Source organism: Chaetodon auriga, chromosome 2, assembly GCF_051107435.1.
Source record: "Chaetodon auriga isolate fChaAug3 chromosome 2, fChaAug3.hap1, whole genome shotgun sequence".
NCBI lineage: Eukaryota > Metazoa > Chordata > Actinopteri > Chaetodontiformes > Chaetodontidae > Chaetodon > Chaetodon auriga.
In genome coordinates this window covers 18,242,944-18,270,585 of record NC_135075.1, presented here as the reverse complement: position 1 = coordinate 18,270,585, position 27,642 = coordinate 18,242,944, and the positions used below count along the sequence as shown (strand labels likewise).

The 27,642-nt window shown below is 41.5% G+C and overlaps 2 protein-coding genes across 10 annotated transcripts; both read right to left on the bottom strand.

Moving 5' to 3' along the window:
- Positions 1-34: 34 nt before the first annotated feature.
- Positions 35-12,112, bottom strand: rbm6 (RNA binding motif protein 6). 9 transcript variants are annotated; one of them, XM_076759958.1, is made up of 23 exons: positions 11,979-12,112; positions 11,253-11,323; positions 9,311-10,838; positions 9,107-9,196; positions 8,926-8,995; positions 7,943-8,016; positions 4,698-4,772; positions 4,045-4,336; positions 3,749-3,906; positions 3,527-3,627; positions 3,370-3,439; positions 3,197-3,278; positions 3,036-3,097; positions 2,829-2,949; positions 2,547-2,644; positions 1,928-2,260; positions 1,689-1,838; positions 1,508-1,573; positions 1,199-1,426; positions 1,040-1,114; positions 852-949; positions 705-750; positions 35-611 (listed from the first exon to the last, which is right to left on the bottom strand). In XM_076759958.1, the coding sequence occupies exons 2-23, from the start codon at positions 11,303-11,305 to the stop codon at positions 516-518; spliced, it is 3,966 nt and encodes a 1,321-aa protein (XP_076616073.1). In that variant the 5' UTR covers positions 11,306-11,323; positions 11,979-12,112; the 3' UTR covers positions 35-515. The 9 variants fall into 9 exon arrangements, with proteins under 9 accessions (XP_076616073.1, XP_076616046.1, XP_076616081.1 ...); XM_076759931.1 differs by having other exon boundaries at positions 3,036-3,115; positions 11,979-12,101; XM_076759966.1 differs by having other exon boundaries at positions 3,036-3,094; positions 11,979-12,101.
- A 950-nt stretch (positions 12,113-13,062) lies between these two features.
- Positions 13,063-27,642, bottom strand: LOC143338976 (caM kinase-like vesicle-associated protein). The gene is made up of 11 exons (XM_076759919.1): positions 27,428-27,642; positions 18,095-18,233; positions 17,872-18,003; positions 16,658-16,732; positions 16,371-16,509; positions 16,126-16,246; positions 15,931-16,006; positions 15,687-15,823; positions 15,215-15,293; positions 14,975-15,062; positions 13,063-14,471 (listed from the first exon to the last, which is right to left on the bottom strand). The coding sequence occupies exons 2-11, from the start codon at positions 18,187-18,189 to the stop codon at positions 14,160-14,162; spliced, it is 1,254 nt and encodes a 417-aa protein (XP_076616034.1). The 5' UTR covers positions 18,190-18,233; positions 27,428-27,642; the 3' UTR covers positions 13,063-14,159.

Sequence of the window (27,642 nt, the reverse complement as noted above, 5' to 3'; positions counted from 1 at the left end):
CCCTGATAACAAGAGTAAAACATGCAGCAGAAAGGAGGGTTCATAAATGTTTTTTTACTTAAAAATGTGACAATATAACAGCAATTCCGACCCATGAAAATGAAAATGTAAAAATTGCTCAGTTTTAAACAAAATACAACCGCGGCCAGTGTGACAGTGTCATTTTAAAAAAGACAACCTGGACACATTTCGCTAAGTCTACATACAGGCCACACATAAAACATGGGCAAAAGTACTCAATTTAACAGCATGAATAGACACTTTCTGTACAAGATCCATTGTTGAGAATGTCAAATCATTTTTTTTTTGACTTTTTGAAGGTAGAGCCTTGAAATGCGATTTATAGACGACATCATTTTCCACTTGATTTCAGTGCAGAAAACTGTTCTACTGGGCGAAAACATCCAAGGCAGAGAAACAGTAAAGACAGTCAGTGGGATTTCTCATGCCAAGGTGGGGCAAGCGTGTCATATCGACAAATTCACAGATCAAAGTGAGGATGTGTTCAGATGAGATCACTCGAGTTCCTTAAACCGTGCAAACATGGCCTTGCGTACTGCCTGTTTGTAGGTGGTGTGGTCCCAAACAACAGGCTCTTTCTTCTTCCTCTGCTGCACAGAAAAGAGAAATGAAAGGTTACATAAACTAAGAAAAAAAATAAGCACCACAAGAAGTTCAGTCATGACATAAATCTTCACACCTACCGGGGCAGGTTCGGCTCCTAAACCAGGTCTGTCGCTGACTTTCTCCCTGAGCATACAAAACGAACAGTTAAGGTGGACATGAATGTGATAAAACCACTTAAACGCCTTGTTTCCAATTTCAACAACAGTCAGTGAAAACACGCCTACCTGGAGCTTCCACCCCAGGTATTATGATGCTGCGGCTGTTGGTAATGGTGTTTTCTTCTTTTCTGTTCTGGTGACCTGGAAGTTTCTCTGGCATTTAGCTGTGAAGGACACATTCCACCTTTAGATGTCAACTTAACACGTGATACTCGTCTCAGTGTATATTCCCTACCCCGTTAATTTTCACATACTTCTTTTTCCTGGTTCTCCAGCGCCTCTAGCTCCTTCTTTGACCTCTTGATCTTAAGGTGGATCTCCATATTTTGCTGTTGAGACAACACAGAGTATTAGAAGCTGTATTCAGAGGGTAAATGTCGACTACTTTTCATACAGAGGTTCACAGGTAGTACTTTGTGCAGGTCTGAAAGCTGCTGGTGGCGGATCAGAGCGTCCTTGTTCGGGAACTGCCTCCTACACAGCAGGCAGGCCATCTTCTTCCAGTCCGTCAGCTTGTTGTCCTTGTCTTCAGAGAGGCCGCTATGACTGCTTTTAGTGGCCTCCTCCTTGTCTTCTTCCACTTCTTCATCACTTCCAGCTGCATAGTCTGATGCCAGCAGACCCAGGGAGCCCATCGGACGCTGGGGAAGCAAACCAGATAAATGTTGAACCAAGTGAGTCAGGTGTGACCAAAGAGTCAACGCCATGCTCAGGATCCTTACCTTTGACTTTTCATCTTTCTTAGGAGGAGCAAGGGGCTTCTTAAAAAGTTCATCTGCACCTGAGTTCTAAGGATGAAGACAAAGAAGAGGATGAAAAATAATTACTAGATAAATACACACTTCTAAAATCTACATTTCACATCTAATCGTAATGTGCGGCTACTGGAGGTGATTCCCTAACCTTCCTTTCAAAGATAGTGAACCCAGCGTCAGCAGACTTGGACTGCCTCCTGTCATCGTCCAGTCCGCCCTTTAGAACTGGTGATGCAGCACGAACACTTTCCTTCTGACGATTCTGGATCTTTGCCCAGCGCTCCATATCTTTCATGATCTGCAAACAGCAACAGGTTTGTTAACCGTCTCCCCTTTACACAGCTGTGCTTCTCATTTTGTGCACTGGTACTATGACTGAAGTGCTACCTTGACAGCAGCGAGACTTCTCGGCTTCTCCTCTTTGTCCTTTTTACTGGAGTCGTCGTCGTCCTTCTTCTCAGACGCCGCTGTAGAAGTCGGGACAGCCTCCGCAGCAGTAACGGGACCCGGCGTCTGAGCTGCTCCGGTGAGGTTGGGCACCAGTGGCAGTTTCTTCATTTCCAGAGGAGCATCTGCTGCCGGGTTGGAAAGAATGGCTTGGTCCTCAGCAGTCATGCTCCCAGGTTGGGTCTCTGCAGAGGATCCTCCTGGAACTGGGATGTAGGTCTTTGACACGGTATCCCAGTACAAGTAGTCTTGGGTTTGAGCATTGTAGAAATACTACTCACAAATATGGAGGAAAAAGGAGAAACACCAAATTAATGACAATCCAAACCAATCATTTAAAACCCATCTACAGTGGCTACAGGCTGACTGCTTCATGCAAATGTAAGTTTAAACTTAAATGTTCAATAAATACACGAAAAATGTTTTAACAGAGGATACAATTACTTCTGGGTAGTATTTATCATTCTCATTGCTTACTGTCTGCAGCCCATTACATAACATTTGAAAACAGTCTTTCATCATAGGTCAGAGAAAGCGCTGGATCATTATCGACTCTCACCCTTGAGTTTGGGTCGTAGTACAGTGTCGTCTCAGGATCGTAGTAGAAGCCTGACGTGGCATCATACAAGTAGTTGGTCATGTCTGGAATCTCAGAGCCTGGAGGAATTAGGACAAACAGAATATTTGACTGAAGCTTTTGTCCAAAGTGACATACAAGTGAGGTACGTTCCAAGTTCCAAATCCAACTGCAGTGAGTGTCAGAGAGGAGTTTTTTACAATTACTAATGCAGAGCTACAGTGGAGAAGTTTGATGGACGCGAACGCTTGATTTGTATCTTACCATACATGAAGGTCGGTGCTCCGTCTATGCCAACTGTCATCCCAGCTGATTCGGTGGGCACATGGGGTCCACCAGCCTCGTATGACGGATCCACAGCTGGAGCCTCACCGTAGCCAACTCCCTATGAGGTGTTAAAGGAGATGTGCAGTTTACTGCCCAGCTTTGAGACACGGCATCTACAGCTTTGCTTGTTGCCCCGTAACCTACCTGTGCAATGCTGGGGTCTGATGACAGAGGAGGATTAGCACTGCCAGGCATCAAGTCACCTGCTGACACAAACGGTGAGACTACTTACAACAGCTGCATGTTTAGTAATAATAGGCAGTCCCCAGGGAAAATACCAGAATGAGTCTCTGAGCAAGTCTCACCTTGCATTTCGGCGGGGGCACTAGGCGGCGGCTGCAGAGGTTGCAAAAACGGTGGCGGCTGTGGGAACTGCTGCTGCTGCTGCTGAAATGGTAAAAATCACAGGTCACCTGAGAGCTCTCACCATTCAATCTTTAATAACTGTACAACAATCCAATGAAAGACCACAGCTTACCCCCATCATGCTAGCCTCAGGTGGAAACCCAAGGATGGAACTGTTAGGTTTATCAAAGTCTTTTCTGAAACTGAAACAAAAAACAAAAATCAGGAACGACTGAAAAGATTCCTCCACCACAGCTGATAATAAAAACGCTCGAAAAATACTGACTTACTTTTGGTTCTTGAGGGGTTTTGCGACCTCAGCATAAACTCTGACTCCGTCAATATAAAGGGGTCTGGGTTTAGTGAGGAGCTCAACCAGACGAGTCACTTGCTATAAAAGAAGACATAATGCTCAGCTCTGGAAAGTCAGTGGGAAACACTGAACAAAGACAGTAACCAAGAAGTCTAACAGAGCATGAAATTAGTGTGTGCATTCACGTTGGTTTAGGTACCTCATGGGAGTCCATGTCAACAAAGCAGAAGCACTTGGCTCCTGGTGGCTTGGCCTTGACTAGACGAACGTTTCTTTCATCCAGATATGCAAAGGGATCCAAGGCTTTCAAGATAGTTTCTACTGTGGTGGTGGGCTTCACATTTTTTATGATCATGGCTGTACAGAGACACAACGGAATGTGTTATTAACCCGATTTGGCTCTGAATAACATTAGCACGTAAACATATATGTCCATCGATTGCTAGTGTTTATTCTAGAAGCTTTGGGGAAACTCAGGAGCTTAAGTCAACATACTTTTGCTGTCTTTAAAGATGGAGTCAGATTGGTGGGCGTTTTGATGAGGAAGGTTGCGGCTACCCCAAGACTCTGCCTGCTGCTCAGTTTCTTGCTGTTGGAGCTGTTGGTCCACCTGCCGCTGCCAGGCCTCTGGAGTCAGGTCAGAGCTACGCTGCCACTGGCTGTGGGACGATGGCTCCATAGGCCCTTTTGGTTTGGACCCATTCAAGCTGGTCTTCAACTCTTGTAAAGGTTCATCTGGTCCAGGCAACTGGGGCTCCTGGAGTTGAGGTACTTTGTGATCTGACTCCTAATTCACAGAGATGGGAAGAAGGGCCAGTTTTTATTACTATTGAACTGCGGTACAGTAAAAAACATGGTGAAGTGATACACAGCAATTATTCCAATCCAAGACTTCTGCAAAACATCTGCAGGAAGTGCTCAGTTTTGTCATTTTCAGAAATATTGGCAAAAAGAACCAATGACTAATACAAGTGTTTCTGTTAAAGAGAGAAACTCAGAGCAGCAGAGCAGTTAGTTTGGTATGGCAACGCTGTTGTGCTGAAAGTAGTAAAATATGCCCATGAGATATTACATAAAGCCAATAACATTGAAATACAGGCTTTTGTTGGAGAATTTTTAGTTAAAGCAAGCGAACAAGCTACACTCACATGAACACTTCTTTCACGCTCGTCTGGCTGGATGTACTTCATGGATGTTGTGCTAGTGCCAACCTTTAGGGACCCCTGAAAGAAGAACAGCAACAATCCATCAGCATCACCGGTAAAACAAAGGTGACTTATATCTTAAATAATACCAGTGACACCCAACATGCACTGTGGCAGGTTTAGCCCTCCTCTTCACTGCTGAGGATCAAATGGGCAACACCTATGGGGGTGTGTGAAGCCCAGATCAAGAACCATACTCCACACAGGCCATATGCCCCCATACTGCGCTAAAAAGTGTGAAGGGGACTAAAAATTATGGCTGTGGCTAACAATTATTTTCAGTATCAACTAGAATTACTCTATCAATTACTCAATTTATTGTTTGGTCCATAAAATGTCAGGAACCCATCACAATTTCCTAAAGCCCAAAGTAACATCTTCAAAATGCTTGTTTTGCCTGAGCGCCCCGCCCCCCAAACTATGCAGTTTACCATCACATCACACAGAGAAAAGCAGCCAATCCCAACAACTTAAAAGCTTCAACTAAGGAATGTTTGACATTTTCACTAAAGCAATCGCTTATCAAAGTAGCCGCTGATAGCTGTCCACAACACAGTCCCATAGGAAACAGAAATTCGCAGAGCCAAATGAACCAGAGTCTCAGTGGGTAAGGTGTACAAACCAAATTACGCCATCATCAACACCCCATTTGCAAGACCAGACTTCATTAGTATGACAAATGAGCCGTTTCAAAGGGAAGCTCACGGCGCATCCAAATGTAGTTTGCAAATTGGTAGCACTGTGTTTAACATCCATAGTTTAGATGTAGGTTTTGCATCTCAAAGATGGATTTAAATCCACAGTGGTTAATTCCATAAAGTGTCTCATTTGCACAAAACAGAATTAACCATTAAAACCATAATTAAAGCCACACCATAAAGCAAGAGGACAAAAAAAAAAAACCTTCACCATTTGTGAGTTTGTAAGCAGCTATTTGAATGACAGTAGCAGTACTGGCCACAAAACTACCTGGACCATGTAGTTTTTCACATCCTGTGCTATCAGCAGAACATTAGGCAAAGGTGAGAGCAAAGCTGTGTGCACCCAAATGCTCTAAAATAGAAACAGCAGCGTCAAACAATAAAATGCTATACACTTCAGCAACAATTCCACCGATCCCAACTACTGCAAGATAAGAGGCTACTCCATAGTTGTACAGACGTGCTCAAAAGCACATCAATCCAGGCCAGTGATGACTTCACTGAGTCAAGATGTAAACACAAATTACTCCGGGTAAATTCAAGGAGGAGAAATCCTGGTGCCCAAAATGAACTGATGATGACTTCAAGAGAATACCATCAAGAGGACATCCACTCTTCGGGAAAGACACAGATGACTGGAAATGTTGTGAACTGGTGACAGAATGTTGCCACAGAAAGGCTGCCGCAGAAACAAAGACAAGACTAAGACTCTGCAGCCACAGCAGCAGCTTTGTGAAGCTGGAATTCTCATCGCTAAGAAAACCAAAACGTTAAAAAACACCAAAGTGCACAAAGACCACAAATGTCAGAACCAAGATGCATGATTATCTATCCATCAGTTTGAGATACTTCACTCTGAACCACAAATTCAACCTCATGATGGCTCTGAGGAAACATCAGGAGATCGTATCAGGATTCATCCTCTGGGAACCATGGATATCTGTATCAAAATCTATCAAGCAGAAGTAGAGATACTTCAGTGGAGAAGTTGGATTTTTGACCTGCTGGTGGCTCTAGATCGAAAGTCAAGTCACGACGATTCATCCTCCAGGCACCATGAGAATCTGTGCGTAATTTCATGACAATGCATCTAACAGCTGTTAAGATATTTCAGTCTGCACCAAAGTGGTCAACCAAGTGACTGATAGACGAACCAACAATGTCATACAGCCACGCCATCAACATAACTTTAAAAAAAAAAAAGTAAACCCATAAGCAGCTGAGACCAAAGTTGTGACCACCACAATGTTGTACCCATCATAAAAATTATTTGTTAAAGCTACTTCTAATCTACAAAAACTAGAAAAAAAAAGAAAAAAGAAAATTGGAACTGTATGTCAACAGTTCAATAACAACTACAGCAGTGGGTTCTCTGTAATAAGATGGCAGTCAGAATGAATTTAGCCTTCTCATTCATTTCAATGACACCAGGCTGGCAACACAGCAGGGGTACCAACCCAGAGGGCTCCAGCAAAGACACAGGGTCGTCTGGCAAAAGAGCTGAACTTAGCTCAAGTCTTGCCAGACCACACTGTGATGTCCTCCAGCAAGGTGCTGCACTGTATTTCTACAGTTTACATCATGAACATCGTGAGTAAAGGTAAAATAATTGACACTGATCATTTTGGGGTTGTAAAATCCTGTGTGTCCTGAGTGTTTTGGCACCTGTCTTCAGTCTCACAGATCTGCAACTCTGGATTTCCGTATCACCTGTACCTGAAATAACCGCCCAACCACCCAGCCCCATGCATTGCTTTAAATGCTTGGGCTGTTTTCTGCCCATACGCTAGCTAAGGCATTGGTAAGGTGTCGCTTTCTTGACAACAGAAACTCCTTCGCAAGTCGTGCCAAGAGGAAAGCAGCATTTTCTAAGACACAAAGACTTAAAAGTGCGACCCTTCATTCCTTTTCGTTACACAGGCTATATCACAACACAGGACACGCTGGCTACATACAGTACCTTCATTGTCAATATCACTGGAAATTCTTCCTAAAATTATAAAACCTCTGAACTGTTAAACTGCTAAGCAGAGATTTTTTTCCCCCCAAACATCTGCAACTTCTAGTTAAATCCATTCTAGGGTGAGGCAGCTTGGGGCTGAAATTCAAAAATTTAGGACGAGGACAGCAAGTGAACAGTCAGAGGGAAATCTATTTTATGTCTGCGCACATGCACAGTTTTAAATTCTTAAATATTTTTTCTAAATATTTTAAGTGCTAAAGAAGTAAACTAAAGCGCTATGATGGCTTTGTGGAAATGGACTTACATTTCAATTTACGAGAAATCAGAACAAACTGTTGAGATTTAAAATATTAGCATCTGAAAATGTCAGTAACTGTCACCTTCATCTCCTTAATTTAAGTTCACTGAAAGTAACAGCAACCCCTTCCCAGGTTTTGTCCCTCCCCCATCTACTAAATGCTCTCTCAACCCCTCATAATCCTGATGGGAGAGACGGCCTTCGTAGATTGACGAGGATGGGCCACCTTGTTGGACTCCATGAAGTGGACTGCATCCTCGAGGTTTAAAAACTCCACATAGGCCGTATCGTAGCTGTAACCTGGGGACAGCATTTGAAATACAGATGGGTTTTTGTTAGTCAATGCCAGTAATGACAGTCACCCACTAAAACAGAAAAGACAGCAGTTCGTGAGTACATCGAGATCAGTGTGAGCGAATGTTTACACCTTTACTGGCACACATACCTTGTCAGGAAAACACACATTTTCTTTATGCTTTTTTCTATTCAGTCTTCTGATGACTGATGTGATATCATCGCTGATAAAGCCAAGCCTGAATAGACAGATATTCCAGACCAGTGGCAACGAATGACTGCGTGGTGTGCACCATGTGGACAGAAAAATTTACTCTTCGTGTATAGATAAAATTAAAAAAGGCACCGCATGCTTCTTTCTCTGATGGACATTTTGATATATTTATGCAAAACTTAACAGCCTTTGAGACATAATCTTCACAAAAAGGCTTGGCATCATCTAAAACCACGTCTACAGCCATCCACTGTGGAAAACTTTTAAAGAAGATGTTTTGACCTGCAGGGTGAACAAAGCACTAACAAGGCGGTCTCCATTTCAGGTTCGCTGACACTGTTTTGTTTTTATATAAAGTGTCCCTGAAGGACAGACTCAGTGAGTCCCATGTCACAGATCTTTTGTGACGGACACTGAATACCACTCCAACGCTCCTTACATTGAATCCTTAGTAAATCCTCTAATTGCTGACAATGATCCCACATCCTCAGACATGAAAAAGGATGGCGTTACAGAACCAACAACCCCCCCACCACCCCCTCTTTACTGAGCGACTTCACCGTTCACACAGACCACCAACAACAAAAGCAACCAAGAACATAAAAAAGAAAGAATGCGAGTTGCGAATGTCGTAAAAGCGAAATGTGGAGGGACATCGATCGAGTGCCCCAAACAGTTCCACAAAGAAACTTAATTCGTACCTGGCACGACATTTTTGATTTTCATCCCCTGCATTGGCACGCCATCACGGACTGCAAAGGCACCAAGAATCTGTTAAAGAAAATGTCAAAATGAGTGAATGATGTCTTGGCTGTCCATGCCAACACTGTCTGGAGACCATAATTATGAACACACAAAGTTGCTTTTCTGTTTGATTATTACCTGCTCCATTGTGGCTGTCTTTGGAATACCAATTATGGATATGGTATTGGAAACTTTGTCCTCCACTGATGCACTTCTGTAATCTTGATCCTTTCACAGATATTTTGATGAAAAATTCTGGTTATGAAACATCAACACATGATAATAAATTCAAATAAAATAATCTATAAACAAATATTAGTGATAAAATAAAAATACACCTACCTGAGAACCAGACTCACTAAATTTTGAAGGTGCGACTGGTTTAGACTCTTTGATGAGCTTCTCTGGGGTCTGAAGCGCCTCACGTTTGTAATCAAAAGCTCTCCCAGACCCTGTTCTATAATCGATGTCCCTGTAGTCTTGGTCTCTTGACTGCACAGCGCTGTTGCTTGGGAAATCCCGTTCGGCCCCCATCTTACCCCTGGCAGGTCCGTCATTGTGTGGGATATCTTTCAACCCTTTAAAACAATCACTTGGCACCTGAACGTCATGTGAGGGCTGATTCTTGTCTTTATGGTAAGGGGGCCTTTCGTCACAATTTGATTTATTCTGACTATGTTTCGGGTCCCTTTCTCCAAGCCAATGTTTATTCTCATTTTCTCTTCCAAGAGGGCCAGTAAGTGGACTTATTTCCGGTAGTGGATGGTTTTGTGGACCTTTGCTGCCAATTGAGGGTAGATCCATAGTAGGGAAGCGGTCACCATGAGGAAAGCCAACATCTTTCACTGGGAATTCAACAGATGGTCTATCCCTTTCCTGAAATGGTGGTGGATTTCTAGCGTCTCTGCCAAAACCAACAGGAAAATTGTGTTCGGGTACACTTCCCATACCTTTACCCATGTTTAAGTAAGGGTTCTTGTCCTTCCGACGGTTCTTCCACTCCTCTGCAAGGGTCATCTCTTCACCACTTCGATAATCCATAAGGGGACTGCCACTTGAATCTGGATATTCTCTCTCTCTGAGTTTGTCCTCTGCACCCATGAACTCTGCTCTTTGAGGGCCAGCATCATCTGAAGGCATGTCTGGTCTTGCTCTGTCTGCTGGAGAGACGTCACTGTTCCCAAATCTCAATGGAGATCGATCCCTACCTCTAAATTCAGCTGACGGCCCAAGTCGATTTCTGAAATCCATGTCAGAATCAAAGCCGCCTTTTGGATTGAAAGGTGGCCCTCCTCTTCTGTCAGTGTCCATCATTCTCCTTTCACGTGGAGTTAATTCCATATCATAGCGATCAGAGCTAGCAATGCCCATTGGGGGCCTGTCACGCATGTCCCTAAATCCATCATTTCGCTCCATTCTGTCCATGGGAAACCCCCCTCTTCTTCCATCAATATTGGGATTGTTGAACTGTGGCATGTTATAATGAAATGCCTCTCTGTCTCTCATGTCCATAAATCTGCTGTTTGGTTCCCGTGGTGGCATACCCCTCCCTCCCATATCACCTGGGTTCCTGCCTGGCCCCGGGAAACCAGGCGAATTCATCAGTTTGGCTCTGATGGCAGCTTCATGGTGCCTTCTAAGACTGAAGTCTGGCTCTTCTCCAGGTCTGAAAAAATCTCTGTTTGGCTCTCTACCTCGCATTTCACGTGGGTCCATATCCCGCCCTCTCATGGGTGGCCCATCCATCCTCCCCATAGGTGGTAGATCTAGAGGTCTCGGGCCCATATGACCCATGTTCATCCCTTCTCTACCTCTAAAATCAGGCATGGGACGATCTCTGCCACCAAACATTTCTCCACGATGATCACCACTGGAACATACATCAATATATTAGGCCGCTGGTTAGTCTGAAATGCTAATAACCAAATAACAAAACAATACAACTAAACAATACAGCAGGAAAAATACTAAGTTCATTATGTCAGATTTTGCCGCTCACAGAAAAAGGGAGGGGAAAAACTTTAATATGCTAAGTATGCGCACAAACACAGGGACTCAATGGTTGAAACGGTTAACACAATAGGATTTCCACAAAATGTACTAAGTCACCATATAAAGTCTGCACTGGATGATAAAACTCTGTATTGCTATACCAGATTTTTACCATATTGCCCATCCCTAGCAAACAGCATTACAGCAAAACAAAGATGTGCAGTTACTAGAAACATTCTTCTTTTTTCTTACTATTAAACTGAAATTGGATGATATAATGACGCTTGTTTACCGAAAAGGTGGTCCTCCCCGTGGTCCCTGACCTGGCCCTGGTCCATCCCACATTGTGAGTCAGTGTCTTATCTGGAAGTCAAGTTAAAGATTTGCATCATTCTATGAAGGTACGTGAATGCCCCACTTTTCACTTGGCCGTGGCAGAAATATGCATCATAAAATAACTGATAAGAAATGGACTTTGACCACATAACGCGAAATTGGAGGGATTAGACATCTCTGAGCGCATGTCTACGCAAAAGTGACCGTTTATATGTTGGCGAGTGTGTAATTTCGGTGTTACAATAACGATAGTTTAAAGATGGCTGCATACGTCAAACCTCAGGCAAGTAACACTGGGTGGCGTGATTGCTAAAGCTGGCCCACAGAAACTGGCCTGCTAATTATAGCCATCATTAGGCCTTCAAAATCTACGCCACAACATAAACAAGTAACGTTAGGATTGAAAATGACTTTTCTGCAATGTAAAAATGTAATTCAAGGGAAGGGTAACGTTAGCGTAATTAAAGTACCGTGCTAAAGACCATTAGCTATAACCAACGCTGGACCATCGCACAAAACCATTCACAGGGTGACGCTATCGGAGCTAACTTGGCTAACACTAAGAGAGGTTTTCTTTACGTTAGCTCGCAGCTATTCAGCATCCTTTGAAATACAGAGCTCTCCACTGACTATATACAGTACTTCGTGATTAAAGGCATTATATCATTTCTTTAGAACCCACCTTGCTTCCTTGTTTCTCGAGCTCAGGGTCGCTGCTGTGAAGGATTATCGCCCAAGCCGCCGACGGCTTCAGTGAATTTACACAAATGGAGGCGAATGTTCTTCTTCTTCTGTTGCGGCAGCGTAGACGGAGCTAATTCTTCTTCGTTGTAATGCGGATGCACATGCAAACTACACGCTTCAGGGCAAATTGCTGCCACCTAGCGGCTGTTGCTTCCAACTGACTTAATGCAGGGCTTGGCCATGAAAAGCAACATCGCATGTTTTACATGTTTTTTCCTGCTAGGAGCAGTTATTAAAATCGTAAAAATTGAATGCCCTTCATTAAAGATGATTTTTTTTTTTTTTTTTTTAAGATATATTTCAGGCTACAGAAAAAATACCAACATACAACCCATATTTCATCTTTAAATAAATAAACCATAATGGTCAGTGCAAGAACTAGACTTGACATTCATCAAAATACTATCTCTGTGATACACAAGTGCCTGGAAGCCATGTTTTAGTCTTTAATTAACAAATGTCAGTGGCAAAATCAGTGTAAGAGAATGATTTGACATTCATCAAACCACTGTCTCTTTGATGTACCACTGAACCTTAATGTATGTAATTTCTTTATTTTCACGAAAAAGAGAGAAAAGAAATCAGATTATATCAGTCCCCTGAAGCCATAGTGAAGATTAACCTTGGGTGGGACATTTTATTAGATGGAAGATATGCATATCAGTGCATATGTTGCATGCATTATTGATCCTGTGTTAATTAAAATCAACTACAGAAGATCTTGGTTTGGTGGCCTCTAAAATGACACTGCATGTTGATTTTAGTCTAATATTAGCATTCAAATATCATTTATCTCTTCTTGAAGAATCTGTGTTAACAAACATTTGTTCTGAAGTTTCCCTTTCTTAAAATACTGCCAAAAAGTACATAAAAATATGTGCTGTACAGCCATTCTTCAGATGACCAAGCTTAGATTTTCTGCAATAAATATTCAAATGAAAGTGAAATGGTGGTTGGTGGAGTGGCTTGTCTTGCTTAATAGTGCTGTAATACTGTCAGTGAGGGACAACTTGAGAAAAATGTCACAGTTTAAGCAATATTAGTATTGCTCATTTTATTCATTCACAAGCGCGGTAGCAACCTGTTAGCTCAGCTAAATGTTGCTAAATAAACACGCAAATAAAAAAATACACATGTATACAATGCAAATATACATAGTGGTACAGTATGTAGACTCAGCTATAAACTCTGAAACTTACTAATTACAAGTAACAACACAACAACAGCTAAAACATCACTGCACATACAATGCTCTAAATGTAGTTTTCTGTGTTTTAATTGAAGTGTGAAAGAGGACAGAGCACAAGAATCAATACAGCAGCGTAAAACTTAACAGATAGGCAAAGGAAAACAGCTAAAATATTTCAAAGAAATCAATAAGCAGTTATAATCAAGTTGTTTCTTTTGAAACATTTCAGTACATTGCTGCAACAAATATTAAGGCACTTAAACTTAAAAATATGCTTTCTTGCTGCCGTAAAATTGTAAGTTGACTGACGTTATACTGCACTGAAGATAAATCAGCAGATATCTAGTCAGGGTGTTAAGTCCAATCCATTAATTCATAATAATGTGTCTGAATGTTACCTAATGACCTGTCATTGGTGTGTCATAGGTATTGCACCTTTGTGAAGCTGTGCTAATAAATCCACATATTTTCAAATTTGATCTGATCAATTTTCCAAATCTTTCAACTCATAATTTTAAGTCACAAGACACGAACTCAGGGTTGTAAGTTCTTAAGCTGAAAATTAGCGATTTGTTGAAACAGACAGATACACCTATATACAATGAGCGGATGAATTCAGATGAGTCGGTTTCACTAAATTACACTGAGAGTTTTTACAGTTTTCAGGGGAAAGGAAACAACAGAAGAGCTACTTTGCAACTAGCTTTAAAGGGACTTGTACACAAAATAACAAGGGAGAGTGGAGAACACTATTCAATAGACCAATCAGTACAGGAGGCAAAAATGACGAAATGCACGGTGAAATCATTCTGCAAACTGGGGGATAGTCGAACAGCATAGACATGTCTTATCATCATGCCAAATTTATTGGCTCTACTGCACATGTGCTTGTTAGCTGGCAAGGGTCCTCTTCTTGTGTTTGTGCGACGCCTAATCTCCCTTTCTCTGCGGCAGCATTTGGGGAACATCACCGTTGCACCGTGCCTGTGGCTGCTCCTCCTGTCTGCCTGCGCTGGGCAGGGAGAGCGCAGAGATGGCTGCAGTCTGTGTGTCAGGAGCCTTTTCACTAAGAGCAGCCTTTATGCTGGCAGCAACACCGTCGCTGCCACCGGCCGGGGGAGCAGGAGCGCCACTGGGCATGTTGGGGTCAGCTGCAGCCCCTGCAGCAAGGCCGGAGGCTCCAGAATCACCCTGCTCAGACGCTCGAAGTCTCTTCATGAGGGTGGTCACTCTGACAGCTTTCTGTGAGTCATGAGAAGATTTGGTGGGTTCAAATTAAGTGATAGCATACCAACTGATACTGATGCAGGCGCTGAGGATGGCCTCTGACTGAAATGTGTCAGGAATGATATAGGAATAAAAATAAAGCTGTATATTTTTTAGGTTCTGGAACAGTTTCAAACAGCAGTTGGGCCAAAGCAAAACAATTGTAGGGATATATAAACATGTTTTTAACAATTAAGAAATGAAAAGTTCATTATGTTAGTGGCAAATAAGGGTGATCACCGTAAGGTTATGAATGGATAAATGTACAGCACTTGTTTAAAGTTACCATAGATGCTAATAGCAGTGAACACAGTATATATATTCAGTTTCAGATGGTGATAATATTATGAAAAAAATAACCCATTTGGAAAGTGCTGGAGACTTGGGTCATGATCATGAACACTACGACCATTTTGTCTGAAATGTGTGATAATGAATGTTATATGAGCTAAAATGGATTGATATATGAGAAGAAATACCTTCCACTTTGCTTTGGCAAAGTTCTTTTCTATTTGTGCACAAACACCATCCTTGATGTTCTTGTCTGAAGCAGCATTTCCAGAAATCCTGAGAGAAGGAACAAGAGAACATTTTCTTTTTTCGTTTTCCTGCATGTTACAATATTTGTGGTACCTATAACAAAGATCATAACTCATGTTTTGTTGGTGTGACTGTTCATAATTTGATTCACTTTTTTTTTTTTTTTTTTTTTTTTATACCATTCATGGGCAATTGCTTCCTGTCCAGTCAGTCGCTGATCCTGGTCCACTTCCATCAAGGATGCCACCAAGTTTTTGGCTGTAAAACAAACATATGTGTGCATATTAGTAGCATATTGGCTCTTTATTAGTCATTATAAAGCTCTTATTAATGCCTTATTCTGCGTGACCATTTTCTACAAATACTTGGTCATTAACTAAGAGTTTCCCTCAATATCTCCTAATTACTTCTTCTTGATGGTAAGAAAGGAAGTTGATAAGAGTTATAATGACTAATAAAAAGTCTATATGCTACTAAAACTCATGCAAATAAGCAACTAGTTAATGTTGAATATGTATCCCTTATTATAGAGTGCGTATAATAATAACATAATAACAGCCTTCTCCAAAATTCAGAGCTGAAACATGTCATCTGTAACTCGCAAAATACAATTAGATTCATATACATTTTCACAAACTGATAATCTCTTACCAGAATCTGAAATGTCATCCCAATATGGTGAATCAAATTCAAAGTCCCCAGACAAAATCTTTAGGAAAAGGTTTTTGTCACGATTGTCAGAGTCATCTTCATCAGCGTCATCATAGAAAGGAGGGTTTCCAGACAAGCTATTATGTTGGCAGAATGAGAGCATTATGGGACAACACCCGTTTCTGGTAAAGTCACTTCAGAACACGACTGCAGCATATTTGTGAGCAAATTGCCGGGCACTTACAGTATATACATGATGACTCCTATGGCCCAGCAGTCCACAGGTCTTCCATATCTCTGCCTCCCGACGACCTCAGGAGCTGAAAGCAAAAAACCAGCTTTAACTAACTGATTAATGTCTGTTTCCTCTGTATTATCGCCAAGAAACTAACGCATTCATTATCATCATCCATCTGCACTCTGGTTTTATGTCACTTACCGAGATATTCTGGAGTCCCACATGGGTCCTTAATGAGTCCACTTTCCAGTTTTGCCAGTTGGAAGTCGCTGATAACAATTTTGGAGTGCTTCAAACGATTAAAGTACACCAAGTTCTCCAGCTGTGTGAGTAAACAAATGAAAGTTCATAAAACTGGAAAGCACTGCTGTAGAGCCTTTACTCACACATAGTATTTTGTGGTGAAATGCCATTATTTCTCACTAGGTGTCACCAGTGTAATATACCTTCAAATTTCTGTGGACAATTTTCAGAGAGTGCAGGTAAGCTACGGCTTCCAGCACCTGCCTCATAACATTGCTGGTGTCCCTCTCGGAGTAGTATCCTTGATCTAAGATCCAGTCAAACACCTCTCTGCCTGTAGCGCTAAAGAGACGGAACCACCAGGTTAAAGGCATGTCACTTGTTGATGGCAAGAATGCACAAAAATTGTCACAAGTTGAATAAAACATCAGTTTTAGTGCACGCCAGTCTGTGCCAGCATTTTCTCTCAAGTGCCGCCAATAATACTCACAGCTCCAGAAAAAGGAAGTACTCTTTCTTGGTTTCAAAAGTGTCAACCAGCTGGAGGATGTTATGATGTTTTATCCTTTGAAAAGCAGGAAGAAGGGTGAAGAGAGTAACAGGAGGGGGCGAGAATGGAGAGATGTAAGTGGGGTTAAAATGAGCCATAAATAGAGTCTAGCTGCAGAACTACATGGCCTCGTGCTAAACATTCAGACACTTGTGGTAAGATTGACAAATTTATTTTATTATTAGGTTTTTCAGCACCTCTGAAAACACTGTGAGGGTGAATTTTTAAAACATCTGTTGACTGGGCCATTACTTCACAGGTAATAACAAATCACCATAATAATATGTAATTTCAGGCTTTTTTAATGCTAAACCATCACCATCACTTAATGTTACTTTATACTGGACTTTATTCTGGTCATGTATGTTGATAATTACAATATCCTTTCAATTGCTAGTGGATCCGTTGGCCTTTACTCGGTATTGTTCTTGGTGCATGTGACTAAATTGCAGCAACAAGTAATTTCAACAATGCAATGATACCTTATATGATGCTATATCAGCCCTTCAGACTATTTTAAATGATCAGGCTGGTCTATATTTTTAATACTGTTAGCAAATCCAATCATCACTTAATACTTTCTGACTTCCCAACCGTATCTGTGGCACTCAGCCCCAAACCCATTTGTTCCTACTGAAGACATGAATCTATTAAAAAAAACAGGATAACAAACTATTTTAGTTAGAAAATAAAACAAGGGTCAGTCATTTCCCCAAACAGCTGACACTGTAGTTCTTAGCAAATGTTGACCAAATAGGAGTAAATAGTGTATTTGCAGATTAGGTGCAGTAGTGTTGCAGCAGGATGGTGGGGGGTGTATGTGGCATTGACTCCAAATCAGGTCTGCCCAAAGGGGGGCCGAAGGTGGCTTGCCCACCACATATTTGTATAGAAAGAAAAACGTAGGCGTTCACTACAAACATGGTTTAGTTTAACGGTAAAACCTGCATGAGAATGCCTCTACTGTCATTGTGTATTGCTCTTAGAAAGCACAAAGATAAAACTTTTTTTTTTTACGCCAAACTTTGTGATGTCTTTGCTTTAACCTGAGGAAAGACTTTCATCTGATCATCTGTGATTACAGCTTGTCTCAGTGCCAGGACAGTGCCTCCGACGTGTAAGCTCTACAATAAGGAGCTTAAAACTTCACTTACATCTTTAAGATCATTATCTCGTTCTTGGCAGCCTTCCTCACTTTCCGTCCGTCCTTTTTGTGGAACTTTTTACAGGTGTACATTTTCAAGGTGTTCCTATCCTTCGCCCGGAATATCTCACAAAACTCCTCTCTGTTAAAAAGATGACATAAACGCCTTAGTGGGAACACATTTCTTAAAACTCTGTGCTGGTTTATCAATATTACAAAACAGATGTACTCACGATTTAACAATTTGTCCCAGGTCATACTTGTCGGTCACCTCTGAGGGATTGTTGTAATCCTTCTTCTCCCCAAGTGTCAGACAACCAAATGGCATGGCAGCTCGTGCCCTAGCCAGGGAATGTCCCGGCTCAACACAACCTGTCAACAAGATGCAGCATGTTAGATTTATCTGCACAGTTCAGCGTCATTTTCAGCGACCGGCATCCGCACAGTACAAAGAACACATGAGCACCTGAATCGCTTATAGTCTCGTTACTGAATAATGTCAAACAATATGACTGTGGATGTATTGTTGTAATAAACTGTTTCATTAGTGGCAATGATGGAAATAGAAGAAACCGTTGTTCAGTGATGGCGCTGAACACAAAATGAACGCAGTAAATCAACATTTATCGGTAGCAGTTTGGGCAGGTGATTATTTCTCTCTCTCCGAAACCTTTTCGGTCATCCATCCGAGAACAGGTACGTGTAATTGATCTTGAGAAAATCACTTCAAATTACCACAAGAGCAAAACAACATACAAATGAGATTTTCACGTAACACAATCTTCCTCAGTGAGTGCTTGTTTCTTTCCACTCTGCAGCAGCAGCAGCAGCAGCAGCAGCAGCATTATTCATCTGTCTGTTTTCCACAGTGGAATACATTCAGATGGACTTGACCCTGCGTTGTGGCTGTAACTTTTGTCTCCTCTTTTCACATTTTGAAAGACTCTTGAAAGTTGAGAAAGCTATTAACTCACCAGCTCTGGTGGAACGAGCGTAGAAGAAGAGTTTTGTGTTTTAATTTCTGCCATAGCGAGCCAGTGGAGGATGAAGTTGCCCACAGTTATTATGACATGCTTCAGACTAGCCCACAGCATTCACGTTCTCTGAGAATCTTACATTAATTAAGCAGGAGAGCGAAATGTTTGAAAAGCAAATCAGCGTTAACAATCTACCTTATATATGCAGAGTGACATTTGCTGTGATTAATATACAGTAAAATCAGGTTAGATTTCCTGTAGCACTATTTGGAGTCACCTGCTTTGACAGCAGGGGGGGCGGATACGGTCTATGAAATTTCAAACGTCATTTACTATAGATTTACTTTCCTATTATTCTTTTGAGAAACTCTATGGATGGAAGAACCTGAAAAATAAGGTACCACCACCTTGATGCAAAAACTCATATGGAAATACATTAGAGCAGAGATGCATCATTGCCCACAATGGAAAAGGAAACTGATAACACAATATGAATGGTATGTTAAAATCTCTAATGGTCTGCAACAATGCTAAATAACCTTGAATAAATAAACTGTGGTCCCTTTTGCTGTAACGCGGCTGCCTGCTGCTGTACATCTGGTAACGCATCATAAATATCACAATGATAAGATAATCATTTTATTCAACATTACACTTCTACACCGCAAACAGCAGAAAGCCCAACAAATGAAGTTCACCCGCAAGAAGTCCTTTAACACATTCATATGCCAATTTCACAGCCTTAATAAATAAATAAACAACTTAATAATAAATAACATAACCCTGCTGCTTTTTTTAAACATGAAAACTGGAGAACTACCACGGACATGGGGTGAACTAACACTGGCTGATTTGTTGCAACATGTTTTTCTGATGAGCTCCAAGTGCATTTCGTGTTTTAACTAAAATATCTCCTCCATCAGTAACTTTCTGACGTCTGTTTTTAGTAAGAGACGCAAGACGCGCAAGCAGCTGCTAGTGGATCCTGTTGTTGTACATGACAGTGACTCTAATCACTGCAGCTGTGCAGCAGAATACTACACAGGTCCACCGCTGGCAGCTGAATATTTCTGGTGAAATAGGATGCTTGTATGGAAAGCAGACCCAGTTTTTTTGGCAGGCCTTACAGTAGAAATGGCAGCCAGCACAGAAGAGTGGGAGTAGAGAAATTCTGACTGAGGTGCTGTCTGGAGCCTCAGTCAAGACCCTACCAGAGGCAGAGATTTCTCCCGGCTTTAGCATCCAGTAATATCTCTAATACAACAAAGAGTGATCTTATGAATATAAAAATTGAATGTGAAGAATGCGCACGGTAAGAGGACGGTCTATTAATGCGCTTTATCCCTGTTTATTACTTCGAAGCAGCAGCCTCGGGCAGACGTTCTCATGTTTTGATCGTTTTGTAAATCAAGAGAGAGGAACTTTAGCCGAAGACAGTAGGCTGTGTATACAGAGTGCGACTGTCCACAAGGGGACTCATTAGTCTGTGATCCAGTCTCTGCAGAGCTCCGCTGTGGAGCTCATATAGTAAGTGCTACCTTATGTAAATTGCTTGGTTGTTATGAATAAAGAGAGTCTGTTTGCACTGATTTTCCTGATTTAAGGCTGTTTATTGATGCTGATTTAATAGAGCATATCTGTCTTTGATCCATATATTGCAGGGAGAAAAAAACAACCCATGAAGTTTTTGAACCGGCGCTGAAGAAGCTGCAAGTCTCTTTCTGTATTCTTTAAGACAGACTAAATGATCTTTCCTCTACTTCTTCTCTCTCCAAGTCAAAATTGGTGCGAATATGTCAGTTCTTCAAACCAACACGCATTGATTAAGCATGAATAAACAGAACCACAGCGCTCTGTACATGTCTGTGGGACTGGAAGAAATGGTCTGACATTGGTAACTTCACCCTTTCCATGATGAAAAACACCAACACTTATTAGTTCTAATCTATCGGTATCAAGACCACACTGTGCTCAGCAGCTTTTGTTATGTAACTCTCGCTTGGCTCTCAAGGACAGGCATGTCACGCATTGACATGTGTTAAATCATCCTTTGCCAGAAGAATTACACAAGCAAAACAAGCTGAAGACGTTTCTGAAATTACTGAAGGAGAGAAATTTGGAACAAGATAGTCCACCTGTTCACACTGAGTTCATTTATGGAAATATTTCCCTCTAGAACTGCTCACACTTCTCAGCATGGGCCAGTGCGTACCGACCGTCAGTCTTCTGCAGTGAATGTTATTTGAGTTACCGCCAGAGGAAGAGTTATTGGAATTGACAACCAAAAGTCATTGCGGCTGTATAAAGAACGTCCCCAGCTACGTTCAATATCTATGGAATTACTATTGACGTACTATTGATTTTCTCTAAATATTTGGCTACAGTATAAGTTCACAGTCACACATTTCAGACTGGAAAGCATAAGGTGTTGCATTTAAGTTGGATCCTGTAATCTAAAATAGAATAGAGTAGCCAGGATTAAGAGGAAGTGGTCCAGGACGAGGCTGTCTCTCCACCCTAAAGCTCACATCCAATGATCAAAATGATTCTGTAGTTTGGATTTTAAACACAAGTTGAGCCAACAATATACTGACGACACTGATTTAACTGTACTGCACGTCATTGCAAGCACAAATTACGATTATAGCCACTATCACTTCATGAGGTTAAAAAGTAAAGCTCCTGCCAGTCTCACACTAACCCTGTCTGGCTTTAATCTTGTCAGAGTGCATTTGGAGGTCAGCTTGGAGTAGCCAAAGGGGTCAAGTCTCCTCAATTCAGCCATTTTCTTTATTGTTTAAAGCTCGGCCCAGACATTTCTACTCAGGGCTGCATTTTTTTCCAGAGGTATGCACGCAAGTAAAGAACATGTTTCCCAGGGGTTAGCAAAGAGGCTCGGAGAATGCTGCAAAGTGCTCAAACAAAGAGCCCATCTCGTACTGTGGCACTATAGCCCGAACAATGATGTATTTCAGCACACTGTCTGATCAACATGCAGCATACAATAGCTTTCCCCCTGCTCTAAATAGGAGGGCTGCTTGTACACCATTAGTCTGGAGTATGATGAGCATTTGGGAGATCACATCCTCTGCATGAATCCTGCAAGAACAATACCCAGACTCACCATTAGTATGTTTTTCTGGCTCTCACCTAGATTCACACAACTGCGCTGCCTGGGTATCAGAATCATTTCTTTTCATAATACATGCCTCAATCCTGTGCATGGCGCACACTCATACCAATAGAAGCACATAGATGATGTACGCAAGAGCAAACCCTTTTCCTTATTTCCTTTTTGTCATGCCTTAGCTCTTGCATTTAGTTTGTTCAAGGTGTATTCAATCAGCAGGTGTCATCAGATTTGTTGTCTTTTCTAACCAAATATTCATGATATAATTTACAAAACTAAGCTCCTTAGTATCATGAATAAGCCTCTTTGGTCACACGCTGGTGGCCTCTGTCTCTCAAAGTAACCACACCACTAATAGCCACCTCGCAAAGTCAAACAATGCAGTGCATGCCAAGCAGAGTCAAGGGGCGAGGCAGATGAGAGTCCATTTAATGCAATCCTTCGACCTCAGAGTGACTCATAGATCCCCACACCTGATCTCGGAAGCTTGGCTCGCAGTACCACCGTGCATCAAACACTAAACAGTAAGTATGATAAGTCAGACAGAATTTTGTGCTCACTTGTTTTTCTTCTTTTCAAAGCATGATAAAAGGCAGTTCTCCTTCACCAGGAGAAGAAAAAGATAGAGGCACTTGACTATTGCTGAATCAGGGGTCTTTTATCTTCGCCTTTTGAAAGATCTGAATGAAGTGTTCTTCATTAATGGGAAGGTAAATGCTGTTTCAAATCCAGACTGTCGCAGAGCTCAGCATTGAGCAAACTTAACTGTGGACACCCTTGGGGGATAATGGCAAAGGCAGAGCTGCTGCTTTTGCTAAACAGATTTCAAATCTGTGGCCAATTAATTTAACATTAGCATAAAGCAGGTAAAGGTAAAGCCTCCTCCATTTAGATCCTTTTGCTTTCAAATGATAATTGCCATAATATACAAACTATAAGACCCAGAGTCTGTTACAAAAATGATCAACTGAGTTATTCTGTATGTCTGTATTCTTATTTCTATCTTATTTTTCGCTAATCAGGGTAATAAGTATTGTGTTATAAGAGTAACAGCTACAATGTTTCACACAGATTAAGACAGGAGTGGAGCTTCTAGGATCGGGGTACTTGGCCCACTGCCACCTCCTGTAGATCAGGATTCAAATGAGCTTTTCCACTTCAGGATATGTGTCTCTGTCCTCAGGCCAACTGAGGGGTTCACGCCATAGTCAGAGTTATCGAAGTCGCAGCCTTTAGGAGAAGAAATGAATCCAACTGATGCACAATGTTTATACGGCAGATAAGGACATTATTTAATTATTAAGTGTGAACGTGTGATGTGGGGATATTGAAATGAAACTGGCCTGATGTGAAGTGCTTGTTCTAATTGTGCAGGTATTGAAGGGACATACTAAGATCATAAAGCTGTTGTCTCATATGTCTCCTGGAAAATAAATGACACACACGTGGAACACATTAACAGCCGGACTCTGATTAATCACAAAAGACTATAGGCCGTGGCAGTTACATTATAGTATATTGGATTAGAACATTATGACGGCCTAAGGGTCTGACAAACCTTGAGTTCATGGGCATTGATATTTACACTACTGAGAAATGATGTAAGTCTATCATTAATTCATTTCTCTATCCACCTGTAAAGTATGATATCTCAGGTGACATCTCAGACGCCCACCACAGGTCTAATTTTGAAGGATAAAAGCAAAAGATGGATGATGCATCTTCACAGTGTTGCAGAACTACACCGACTACCCCGCGGGGAAATGTTAGAACTTAAAATCGAACACGCTTCACTCGAACACCTCTCAGACGCTGCTGGTTCAGCTTTGACACAAATTGGAGGGATTATTTTCTGCGCACGCCACCTTGATTTTGACAAAATTCAGAAAAATGATGAATTTTGGGACAATGTTCTTGGAGTTAAAACATAAAGTAATTGGGCTTATGAGGACTCCAGTCTCACACATCTTCAACTTGTTACACAAACACAACTAACCTTGGAAATTAGACTTAACGAAACAATGAGGGGATTATGTTTTTCTCTTTTCCTAATATTTGTGAAATTTCATTTTTTTTAACATGTTGTTGTTAATACTTAGTGTTTTCATATTGTAGTTTGTTTGATAATTAATAGCTTAATTGATAATACTGTATACCCAGTCATTCTTTTGAATTCAGGGACATTAAAATGACTGGGGGCCTTGAGGCTTGAGTCAGAGGGGTCACTGTAAAATGTTCAGAAACAGCCCTGATACGTGTGTGTTCAATGTAAAATTCACATTTTCAGAGTTTTAATTTAGATCTGGACAATGTGAATTCTCCACATATCAATCCACTAATTCAATTCATATCTAACATATTTACATGTGGTCATAAAAAATTATGAAAATCTTTCATCTCTTGTTTCCCCAAATGTGTTTACTGATGTCAGTTTATGAGAGATTTTTAAGTTTCTCTAAGGATCAAAAATGTCAAATTGACATGAAGCTTCTCAATGTAATCCAGCTACAACCTTGATTCCACAAAAGTTGGGACGCTGCGTAAAACCCAAATAAAAACAGAATGCAGTCATTTGCAGACCGGCAACAGTTTTACAAAGTGTTCCTGAGCTCTCGCAGTAATATCCTTCATACAGTCCAGTCATGTGTTCACAAAGTGGTGAACCTCACTCCATCCTTGCTTGTGAACAACTGAGCCTTTCCAGGATGCCCCTTTCACTCCCAATCATGACACTATCACCTGTTACCCATGAACCTGTTTACCTGTGGAATGTTCCAAACAGGTGTTTTTGGAGCATTCCACAAAAACATCTGTAATTGCTCCTGTCCCAACTTGTTTGAAACATGTTGCTGCATCAAATTCAGAATAAGCAGATATTTACAAAAATCAATGAAGCTGATGAGGTAAAATATATTGTCTTTGTGCTGTTTTCAATTGAGCATTTGTCAAAAAGGATGAGCAAATTATCACATTCTGTCTTATTTATGTTTTACACAGCGTCCAAACTGCTTTCTAACTTTTAATCACCATAACTGATCACGTCTGCTGAGTCGAACTGACCAACTGAGATGAAAATTGGATGATGCGTTTTGGTTTTCCCTGAAGTGGCTGCTCATTTTTATGGATATTGTTTACTGTTGCCTTGTTACAGATTGTTGTGGGTCCTACTAGCACACTTTGTTAGTGTCCAAGGAGAGCTATGTAACTCTGTGTGTGTGTGTGTGTGTGTGTGTGTGTGTGTGTGTGTGTGTGTGTGTATGTGTGTGTGTGTAGGAGGAGGAGGATATTTATGAAGTAAGAACTGAAATTTCTGAAGGATTTTTTTGAATGCAGTTTGGGGCACTAAGGGAACAGAGTCGCACAGTTGATTTTGAAGAAGATTTGTGTGTTTTTGTTTGCCACATTTTATAAACATGACTACATACAAGTGATTTTGTGTCTTTTTTTGATTAAATAACCATTATGTGATTATTATTATGTCAATCTCATGTCAGACGCTGGCAACAGGCCAGATGGAGCCGTGGATTTGGCCACAGCGGAGCCTCTTCAAAGGGAAAGGCTTGGTGACAGGGGGCAGATGGTGGTGATGCTGTTTGAGCCAAATTTTAAAGCCTGTAATGCCTCATTTATGGTCTAAATGTCGCTCTTGCTGGCTGTGAACACAAGGTAGATGCTCCCACTAATTTTCAAGGACATTATATCGTTGTGAGCAGCAGCAGAGAGACGGGCTTGTCTTTCTTGTTTTTCTCAAAGTCCAGAGAGAGGAAGGACGTTTTGATGAGTGTGAATCAGGTCGCCTTTGTGTTTGGCTCTGCAATGCTTTGAGTACGCCATTCATCTCTTCTTCTGGCATCGCTGGCTCATCTGACCAGTTTCTTCTGATGTTGTTTTGTTGCCATGGTCACCAAGTGCTACAGTATGCGCCACGGTACTGTGTGCACAGAACAGGTCTCTGCGTACTCATCCACATTACCGCCCGAGACCACTGACACTTTACATGACTGAAACTCCATTTACTGATCTGAGTTTACGAAACAAAACCCTCCAGAGTATTAAGAGCAATAACAAGGAATAATTATTCTATTTACATTTAATCTACCACCTCAGTCTGAAGACGGTGTGTGTGTGCTCCTGTTTTCTGACAGCTATTTTAAATCAATTATAGCCGAATGCCCAGTGGCACAAACGCCGTGAGCCAGGTAACACATTCAGTCCAGTGTGAAGCCTGTTACGTAAACAAAAGGCCACAGCTCTACTCAGATAAGCCTTTTGAGCTTTCTGTTCAATGACGAATCTTTCACTGTTTCTCAGAAGAGCCATCAAGGCTAAGGGGAGGAGAAAAACAGACACCTGTAAAAAAAAAAAAAAAAAAAAAAAAATGAAGGTTTCTGAAAAGCAGTGCAACATGCAGCAGCATGTCTCAATGTTTTCAACCATTTTCCTCAATAAACCTTACATTTTGCTCAATCTTTTAATGCTAGCCATTCACAAATGAGCCATATATCTTTGGTATAGTGTCATACTGTGACTACAGAACCCCTGCAAAGTGTTTTCTGCCTTTAGTGTGCTCTAGCACAACATTTCTTCTCATGTCACCATACAACTCTACTGTTCCCTGCATCACACCAGCTGGCTGTGCAGCAGGGCTCCTCAAACTTTTTTTTTTTTTGCACAGTTTACACATATGTTCAGTTGATGTGGTGCCCTGGAAGGGATCAGCATTGGGGAAGTGCAGTTCTCCTATGCTCCTATGCTGAAATGAAATCTACACAACACTGGAACCCTTGCAAAGACCTCTGGAGGTCCACACTTGTTTTTTCAGTGGAGGACAGAAACGGCTCTGATACGACAGAGCACCTGCCCCCCCTCTGAGGAGCACGAAGCGGTGGTTTAGGGTTGGGAAAGTGGGTATTGCAATCACAAGCCCTTTGGGTGTCAAATAATGACAAGGAGGCAGGGACACCGCGAGACGGTGAAAATGTGAACTCAAGAGGTGCTGCAGTCCGAGTGCATCAAGACCATCCCTTATGTAAAAGCTGAGGCTCAGTTTGATCGAGTCCTCGCCGACTGTGAAGCTCATATTGTAAATTAACTTGTTGAATTAGCACAATTATGCATGAACTTTAAAAGCAAAAGCAGGTTCCGATTGTTAATTTACTGACAACCTCGCCGCTCAATACACCGTATTTGCGCATCAGTCAGATTTGACTCATGTTGCAGCCGCACATGAAAACTATCCTGCAGGTTTCTTCAATCACTGATATCTCAACCAAAAATGTTTCATTGCCGCAAAAGTTTTCGCAATCAATCATGCGTCCCCGCTGGCCCAAACGATAGACACGGAATGAATAAAGCTCGCAGATCATTCCTCAACAGTCTTCACTTCTCGCGTTCTTGGCAGCTGTGGGCTGCATTCGTACCACGGTGAGCTAAAGATTACGCAAATTGCGCTCACTTACCTTCAGTGAAGTAAACTGGTAGGCTAGTAATCAATAATCCAATCCTCTGTCTAATATTTTAGTATCTTTCCAGGCGAGGCTTCACTTTTTCCTTCCACTGATTTTACAGCCAGCCTGCTATCAGAGAGATTTATGATCCTCGAGCATTTCCAACAAGTCAGCTTGTTCACGGGAGTATTACGTGAACGTGTGATGGTAACAGCGGGCTATGATGC

Excerpts from the sequence above, each read along its gene's own strand:
- rbm6 (XM_076759931.1), bottom strand. The coding sequence starts at position 11,305 with ATGTGGGATGGACCAGGGCCAGGTCAGGGACCACGGGGAGGACCACCT. Across the intron at positions 10,839-11,252 it reads CGGGGAGGACCACCTTTTCG|TGGTGATCATCGTGGAGAAA; the intron begins GTAAACAAGCGT and ends TGTATGTTCCAG. Across the intron at positions 3,907-4,044 it reads CATCTTTAAAGACAGCAAAA|CCATGATCATAAAAAATGTG; the intron begins GTATGTTGACTT and ends GTCTCTGTACAG.
- LOC143338976 (XM_076759919.1), bottom strand. The coding sequence starts at position 18,189 with ATGCCATTTGGTTGTCTGACACTTGGGGAGAAGAAGGATTACAACAAT. Across the intron at positions 16,510-16,657 it reads TACTTCCTTTTTCTGGAGCT|CGCTACAGGCAGAGAGGTGT; the intron begins GTGAGTATTATT and ends CCGTCTCTTTAG. Across the intron at positions 15,063-15,214 it reads GAAGCAATTGCCCATGAATG|GATTTCTGGAAATGCTGCTT; the intron begins GTATAAAAAAAA and ends TCCTTCTCTCAG.